Source organism: Ziziphus jujuba, chromosome 12 (assembly GCF_031755915.1).
Source record: "Ziziphus jujuba cultivar Dongzao chromosome 12, ASM3175591v1".
NCBI lineage: Eukaryota > Viridiplantae > Streptophyta > Magnoliopsida > Rosales > Rhamnaceae > Ziziphus > Ziziphus jujuba.
The window spans coordinates 8359403-8368576 of record NC_083390.1 but is presented as its reverse complement, the minus strand read 5'-3'; the positions used below and the strand labels follow the sequence as shown (position 1 = coordinate 8368576).

Sequence of the window (9174 nt, the reverse complement as noted above, 5' to 3'; positions counted from 1 at the left end):
TTTAGGATCAATATTGGCCAGTTAATTATTAATATCCGATGTCCCAAAAAAAAAAATTTTTTTAAAAATTGTTAATACGTATCCTTGACACGCATAATTTGGACGTTGAAGTCTCTACATATGTAATCCTTTTTTTTTTTTTTTTGGTTATTGCCTTTTCGTTTTTGAAATACTATTTCTTAAACACGTTATAAAAAATTATATATGTATATATATATATATATATATTGATATTTTAGAATCATCACTATTACATTTGAATCCTCTCCCCAACTAGTTTTTCTTATTATATATTCGTATTATAGAAATTAATCCCTTTTACAACTGGAAAGAACAGAATTGATCCCCTTCCCAACTTATCATGCTAATATGGATAATATGAGTAGGATCCATATGATTTTATGGTGACATTGTTGACAACCTATAGTCCAGACTAATTCCATGTAGCAGGAGCATATTTGATACTTCAAACAACTGGAGGGTTATGTATAGCTTCAAATAAATTTTAATGCAACATATACAGCTGCTAACAACGAACAACAACCCAAAAAAATGGCGTGGAATTATGGAAACACTAATCTGTACAGCTCAACCTGGCGAACGGCTACGGTGCAAAAATACAAATAGGATTTACAAAACCTTGCACTGCTAAAAATTTATAAAATGAAAATGTTTTAAATTGTTTCCTGTGTGTTTGAACCTTGAAGGCCATATCGAATCGCGTAACTCAGATTGGCACCTCTGATGGTAGAATGGATCAGCATTCAGCAACAACAATTCATTTTCATGTCGTCAGTTTTTCTAATTGCCTGTTGTGCTCGCCCCTCGACAAAAATTAGTATTCTAAACTTCAACTTCAATTCCAACTCCAACTAAGCAGACAGTCTGCTTAATTAAAAAACAACAAGAAAAAAAAAAAAAAAAATTAGATTGTTTGATACCAAAAAGGGGTACCAAATTCTAATAGGCTAGATGTGCAAATCATATAGCGAAGGAAAATAACAATTATGGTAGTTTTCTCAAAAAAAATACAAACTTCCTTTTTTGCTTAAAAAAAAAAAAAAAAAAAAAAAAAAAAAAGGGAAGAAGAAGAAAGCAAATCTATAAAAGTTTTATTTAGATAATTTATTTGAAGTTGCTTCCCAGTGCAGCTATTTTGATAAATGCAATCATAATTTCAAGAAGTTGTTACAACAAGAAAGAGATTATCCTTCTTAACAACTTATCTGAATATGGTGATGAAATCCAAATGTTAGATAGATCATAGCAGTACTGTGCATAGAAAATCCAAATGTTAAAATTAGATTTGCAATTACCTACTGCTCAGGTTAACAAGAGCCCCATCAAGCCCATTGCCATTGCAAACTCGCACATTCTCAGCAGCTTGCAGTATATTCTTTGACATTCTGTTTGAGTAGCCCCCATTACTTCCCCTAGAGTTGTTGTGACCTTCAGCCAATTGGTTCAAAACAAATGCACCCCCATTTGGGTGCTGAAATCTGCGGCTATCAGACTTATAAAACTCAGCACCAGCATCTCTATCAAGTATGCTGTGGTGCACAGCATTGAGAGAAGGCACCACTCCCGAAGAAGAGAACCTTTGATTAGAATACCGGCCGTCCGTTCTGCGCCAGAACTTGGAGCTCAAAAATTCTGCACCAGGAAGCTTGCAACATGTGTTTTCTGCAGAATCGGTGTTCGGGATTCTTCCACTTGATAATGCCAAATCATATGATATTTCCTCAAGTGCCATCTCTAGACCATGTACACGTGTCTCCAAAGAATTCAAACCACTCTGCGAGCTCCCAATAAATCTCTGGGTTTCACAAAACCAATGAGATAAGTCAGCAGAGCGATTCATATTCAATATTCAATGTCAGAATGAAACATATCTTAAGTGGAATGACGTTAAACAGAGGTAAAAGCGAAGTTGATAAAACTAAAACTAAATCTGATAAACACCACCAGACACTCATAATTTAAAACAGTAAATAGGATATTTGGTACCCAAAGGGAAAATGGGGACATAAAGCTTGTTACGTCTCAATACACACCTGAAGAAGGTCTAACAAACTGGACTGCTGGTTTTCAATCTGAAGAAGTTGTTCACGAATCAAAGACAGATCTTCCGCATCCTTCTGGCTCTCACAAGCTTCCTCTGCGGCATTGCCGACTAAAACATCCAAGTTGTGATCCTCATCATCAAGAACTGGAACCACACGAGAGCCTGACCTAAAACCACCAAATTTGTGCATTTTTTCCTCATTGATCTTGCTGAAGAGATGTTTTTTCTCCACCACAGAATCCCTACTGTGCTCATCCTTTACTGATTCCAGAACCATTGAGCCATTCTTTCCAGTATCATCCTCATGAACCACCTTCGAAGACATTGAACTTGGAACAGCAACTTCAACCTTCCAATCAGAGGGTTTCTTGGGGTGGTCCAGCTTACACATGATAGTTGTGCTAGAATTTCTGTCATTACTCTTTGGAAGACTTCCTTTTTTGGCAGTGTTCACCAATGACCCTTCAGACGGAGGAGGGGCCCTATTCGTGGGGACTGTTTTCTTTGGTTGATGAGTCTTGGAACCGGAATCATAAGAACTTTTAGAAATCGGAGGGAAGCATCGGCTAGTGTCATTATCTGGCCCCATCACCAAAAACCCAGAAAAAGAAAGTAACTGATTAGATAATATTGGATACCTTAACCATTCACCAGAGATTGCTCAAATCAAAATTGAAGCATTTATACACAAAAGAAAATAGATGATAGTAACCTTTGACAAATCACGCAATTTTTATTTTTTTTTTATTTTTTATTTTTGGGTAAATTGTTTTAAAAGCCTGTGTCCCGCTTTGGGACCATACAAATAGACAAATTTACACCAAATGAAGACATTCATATATTTCAAAATCATAGCTCTGTAAGGGGAAAAAGAAAAAACATACATCTTTTTTTTTTTTTTTTTTTACTTCTGTAAGCTTTCTTCCTATCTGAAATTTTTTGATCAACATTGAAGTGAAACTAATGAACTAGCACAGCTCAATTATTGCCTTTATTTCCATATTTGCAAAAATAATTAATGCTTAACAGAATAAAACAATTAAAAGAAAATGCTTTTACCTATTGAAGAAGATCTAGATTGGGCTGGAGCAGAAATCTCCTCAGAAACAACAGTAGCGACCTCCTTCCACAAATCCCGTGTTTGATTCATGGTCTCCCGGACTACTTTCACCTATTAACAGCAAAAACCCAATCAAAAACAATAATAATAATAAAACACTAACGAAAAAAAAAAATTATAGTACTTGAAATCTCAAATTATACTTCGAAACACGGTCTAAACCAAGCTCTTAAAAAAAATAAAAAAACAAAAAAATAAAAGAATAAAAAAAAAAGAGAGATAGAGAGAGAGAGCAGTATACCTTATCAAATCTGCGACTTTCCAAGGCATTCAAACACGAAGCTTTGAACTGTGAAGCGAAATCCTTCTCCGCCACGGCCACTCTCCCCAACGTCTCGGCGGCAGCCTTCCTCACCGCCCAATCTTCGCTGCTCAATAACTCAACCACACTCGGAACCAACCAATCCAACACGCCCCGACTCGAAGCCCCACCGGCACCGACAATGCTCCCGACGAGCACCAGCAACGCCGCTTTAGCTTTAAACCCTTCACTCTTCGCCAATTTCCCCAACCGCGGCAAGCTCTTCCTCAACTGAACCGCATCCGGGTCCGGCGACGCTTCGATCGCCGCAGCGAGGCAGAGGGCCGACCCAATCTGCGAGTTCAAATCCTGCTCGAGCGAAAGCGTATCCATCAAAGGCTTCAAGAACGAAGCCGAAAACGGCGGTTTCGTGATCTGCGACGACATAGCGCTGACGGCATCAACGCACGCCGACCGTACTGCGGAATCTGGATCCCGGAGACGGCGGACGACGGTGGAAACCATCTTAGAAAGGAACGGTGATAGCGCATCACCATGGGAACTTGAAAGGAAACCTAGAAGTTGAACGCATTGCTTCCTCACCGGTGGTTTGGAAGAAGAATCGGTGTTGTGAATGCAGGCAAGGAACGGCGAGAACGAGTCGTGGTTCAAGCTCCGAGCTATGGATTCGAGCTCGGAGGAAGCGAGAGCGAGAGTATCACGGTCGGAGAGCTTGTTCAGACAGGTTATGACTCGGTACTTGAGTTCCTGAGTCGACACAGCGAGTTGAGGTGGACTATTACTCAGTGAAGACCGCCTGGAGAGAGACATAGTGGAAATAGTGTTTTTTTGAGGATTTTATTTATCAAAAAACTGTTAGAAATTAGAAACTGGATCGTTGTGGCATTTATGGGTGGCGTTAGTGATTTTTTTTTTTTTTTTTTTTTCTTTTTCTCTCCGAGAGATTGTTTAGCGCTGCCGACTAAAGCGTGTGGTAGAGGCAGTTATCGGTGGAGATAGTGATTTGGCGGCAGAGTCTGGAAATTGGAGGCAATGAATATATCGGTTTCCTTCTGGCTACCAAAGCGTGGGTTTGAGTGCTTTTAAATGTGAGAGTGAGAGGGAGTGTAGGGCAGTGGAATTACTGTTTTACCCCTGCAGTGAATGGCGGACCAAAACTTTGTTTTGTTTTTTTTATTTCTTTTTCTGTTTTCTTGGGAAACAAAAAGCTGTGGGCTACCCATGCGGTTGTTTCGTTGTAGAAATGCTGAATGGGTAAAACAGTAAAAAGATACCCGGAGACATTCTTGAACTCCAAGACTTGGACGGTGGAATTTTTTTTATATCAAAGTACAAAATAAATAAGTATATTGCAGAGTTTTTTTTTTTTTTTTCCTTTTCTCTTTTTCTTCTTCATTCATATTTCATATTTTTTTATATGGGTAAATTGAGTGAAACACCTCTGCATTTTGGGGAAAAAATATATATATATATATTATCAAAATAGTTTCTGCATTTTTTTTAGGCAAGGTCAAATTTGCACTTCGCGTAAATAGATCCCTTTTTTTATGATTTTTATGTAATTTTTATAAATTTCAACACCAAAGCGTCCTGTATGCCTAATAATGTTTTCTAAATGCATGACAGACCTGAACGGCACGTTATTCCTTTTTTTGCCATTTAATAATTAAGTTAATAGCGAAATTATAGGGAAATAAAAACGTTACATGATAGACACGTTATTTGTAGGCCTGTAGCTCGAGGAAAAGTAAACAAAATGGAAAATGAAAATTTGGAAGACATTTTTAAAATATAATCAAAATTTTTAACCGTGTTTTAATTATAGAAGAAAAGGATTGTTGGTAACAATAATTGCAAAGATAATAAATTTTGGAAGACTAGAAATAGCAGTCTTGCTTTTTTATGATGTTGAAACCTTATGGACATTTAATAAATTGAGGGCAATTTGAAGGTATGAGAGAAGGAAAAAAAAAAAAAAAAAAAAAAGAGGTTTGAGAGAGATATGATATGGAATAGGAAAATTCATTTATGTACTTACAAATTAAATCCATTGAAAAATTTTATATATAAAAATGAGGTTTTCGTATTTAGGATTGTAAGAGTGTTATTTAACTTTTAATTTATTTTGTATACAAAAATCTAAAAGATGCAAAAGAGAAAAATGAGTGTTACAAATTTTAGTCCCGAGTAAGAAGAATAAAAGATGGAATCTTTCACATATTTTATTGTAATTTTGCAAATTAAGTTTATTAAGAATCATTATCATATATTTGTCACTTTCTCATTTGAAAAGAAAATTCATCTTACTTTTATCCTTAATTGCCTTCATTTTTATTTTTATTTTTTTCCTTTTTTTGTACATAGTTCTATCATGTATGGTAAAGTATATACATCATTTATAACCATGCACCATATATTTGAGTTTTTAATCACCATAAATGTTTTTCATAAAAAATTATTTTAGAATCTTGATTTTAGTTTAATCCATGATTGAAAGTTTTTCTTTTCTTTTCTTTTTTATTTTTTATTTTTGAAAGTTCCATGATTGAAAGTTTGAATGTCAATTATTTGGACGTTATAAAAGATAAAAATTACTCATAGTTAAATATAAAAACAGGAATGACAGATGGGAAGCAGAGAGAACATAAAAATTGAATAATAAGGAAACCACGTTAACATTTAGGAAATGCCAAACTAAATATATATTCTTATCCAAAAAAAAACCCCTATAACATGCTATGCATGTCGTTGACAATGAACCACATGACCATCCCACATGTAAGCAGAGCATCATCCTCTTCTCCATGTGGCATCCTATAAATAAGCAAAGCAAAAAGAACAAAAAGAAAATTGGTTTCAAAAATATGTTTTGTTTGAAAAGCCTACAGGGAAGCGTATTTATCAAATTGATTATAGAGTCATCCTTACAACCTTATCAATTTTCTTTTATCTGTTTTTAAATTATTTCAAAAATTAAGATTTAAAATTATATTAATAATCTATATAAATTAATAGCGTATTTATCAAATTGATTATAGAGTCATCCTTACAACCTTATCAATTTTCTTTTATCTGTTTTTAAATTATTTCAAAAATTAAAATTTAAAATTATATTAATAATCTATATAAATTAATAAAATATTAAAATCCCATATAATAATTTGGATATATATAAATATGATAAACCAATCACAGTCTTTAGATCTAAAAACTGAAAAAATGAAATCATGATATTAAAATTTTCAAATCAACCAAATGCATAAATAGATTCTTTTATACATTGTTAATTAAATTTAAAGTTTAAAAACTGACTGTGCTAATAGGCACCTAATAAAAGCTGATATTAGATGCTTATAAGCGCATGTAGGCTAGTTTTGGATTTTAATTGTATTTGAGATATGGATACAAACAAAATATCGGTTTTATTGTATATTGTATATATCAAAATTGATATTTTCATTCAAAAAATATCGATTTTAGATGTGATTTGCATTCGGATCGTCCGCACTATAAAATTTTCTTATATATATATATATATATATATATATATATATATTATATGTAGGTGAAATAGTAAACTTAAATCACGTAGGAACACCGGGAGATGGAACATGTGAAAAAGAGAAGTGCTCTTAGTGGAGGTAGTCATGTGACAACGAGGGTGGACATTCAATGAACCAAATCTTGAGAGAGTGTCTTCTAGTAGAAGGGACTAAAATTGGGTGGGATTTTACAGGGTAAAGCGTAGAAAAGTTGCTCTCTGCCTTTCAACTTGATTTGCTTACTGATTCTTTTTTTATCTTTGACCAAAGGGGTCTACTAAATAGAGGAATAACGGGGTCCATTTGATTATCTTTTATCATGATTCCAAAGTCAGATAACCATCTGATCCGTTTACTTCGATGAAAGATAGTTACTTATCAACCTACTTCATCATAAACGTGCAATGCGATGATGATCACGAACGTTGATGGAGGTCATTTAAATGGGACCCAATCAAAGTGTGGGGTTTGGTTTTGTCAACTCCTCTTATTATATCCGTCTACCTACTAACCTAATAGAAGCTAATACATGTCATTGCCAAAGCGCAATCAATTACGGGGCATCTGAAAACTTTTTTTAACTAAAAGAGTGTGAGAAAAGGAAACCCAATTGGTGTAAAAGAATAAAGAGTCCCGTGATTTTTGTTAAAATTGAGATTATGGATGCATGAAGATGATGAACAGAGGGAGGGAAAAAAAAAAAAAAAAAAAGGAAATGATTGAATATACCATACATCTATACCTATGTATATACCATATATCTATATCTATGTATATGTTGGATATTGTAGATTTGTCTCCCAACTGACAATAGTCTCTCTCTCTCTCTCTCTCTCTCTCTCTAAAAAATAATAATAATAATAATAACAATAACCAATTTATAATATAAGTCACAATTCATAATTCATGATAAATGCTAACCCTTGTCAAATTCCAAACTAAATTTTAGTTTTCAATCATTTATTAATACATCACCAATACAATTTGTTATTATATAAATTGAAAGATACCTATAGTTTATCAACAATTATATGTGTAGTTGGTCTCTCTTATTCCTGGACAAATTTTTATTCGTTTAAACCTTTGCTTCTACTTGTGATAAGGCAGCAAAAAATAGAAAGATTATGCCTAACTAAATGTAACGAAGAGTTTTCGAATAAAAATTGTCCAAAATCCTTGGATAAGAGATTGATTAACTAGATAGTGTATAGGAATTTTCAAATTAAAACTCTTCTAACCCATTTATTAGTGATTGAATTATTCAAAAGAATCAAAATTTGAAGATATATTAGAAGTTTATTTGAATTCATAAAAGAATTAACTTTGTGGATATATTAGAAGTTTATTTGAATTCATAAAAGAATTAGCTTTGTGGTTTTAGGATTTAATATTTCACTATAATCATATATTCTATAAATGCTATTTGAATCTCAATGATTTGAAGCAAATCAACGTAAAGGCAAAGAAGATCATGATAGGAAAAATGAATGTATATGCATATATGATATCATAGCCCTATTTGAAGAGAATTTTTTTTTTTTTTTTTTTTTTTTTTGGTAATACCCTATTTGAACTTTGAAGGGAAGATGGTGACACTAAATAAGTTAGAATTCATGTGACTTGCTTTGATTTTTTTATGGCAAAGGGGTTTTTGGCTGTTTTAGGGCCTGTGCTGTTCTTATCAGATTATTGGAAGCGCTGGTTAAATTTATATCCAAACTAGCAACAACAGTACCACATATTCTTTTTGTGCCATATATCTTTTTTTTATGAGCTAAAACGAATGGTGTAGAGCAAACGTTTCATTCTACATCTTCCTGAATAATTGGAGTTTTATATTTTATAATTATATATTATTATTAATGAACTAAATTATTAGAGGGTTTTTTCTTCTTTTTTTTTTTTTTTCGGGTGATTAGACAATTGTTTCCTACAAACCCTAAATTAACATTGTTTTGGAATCGATTTTTTAGTATTTGCTTTTGTATTAAATAATATATTAGAAAAAGAAAGATTCAGCGCTAAAATGTATTTTTTGCTGCGAATTAAAATGCATGCCTTAATAGTTATCATGCTTTATAGCTATACCCCATTTGATTGCGTCGAATGTGGACTAAATATGTCATAGGTTTTAAAGACATGGTAAGCTTAACTAACTTAATTTTAGATTAATCTAAAAAGTTTA

The 9174-nt window shown here is 33.2% G+C and overlaps 1 protein-coding gene across 1 annotated transcript; it reads right to left on the bottom strand.

The window, feature by feature from the left end:
• Window positions 1–535: 535 nt before the first annotated feature.
• On the bottom strand, window positions 536–4687 carry LOC107428772 (TORTIFOLIA1-like protein 4). Its single transcript, XM_016039362.4, has 5 exons — window positions 3427–4687; window positions 3125–3236; window positions 2055–2644; window positions 1317–1816; window positions 536–885 (listed from the first exon to the last, which is right to left on the bottom strand). Exons 1-5 carry the CDS (start codon window positions 4255–4257, stop codon window positions 873–875), a joined length of 2046 nt encoding a protein of 681 aa, XP_015894848.3. The 5' UTR covers window positions 4258–4687; the 3' UTR covers window positions 536–872.
• Window positions 4688–9174: the final 4487 nt, after the last annotated feature.

Bases quoted from the DNA above. Each gene is read 5' to 3' on its own strand.
- LOC107428772 (XM_016039362.4), bottom strand. From the start codon at position 4,257: ATGTCTCTCTCCAGGCGGTCTTCACTGAGTAATAGTCCACCTCAACTC. The intron at 2,645-3,124 runs GTAAAAGCATTT...TGATGGGGCCAG, and splicing joins ATCTAGATCTTCTTCAATAG to ATAATGACACTAGCCGATGC. The intron at 1,817-2,054 runs GTGTGTATTGAG...TGTGAAACCCAG, and splicing joins GTTTGTTAGACCTTCTTCAG to AGATTTATTGGGAGCTCGCA.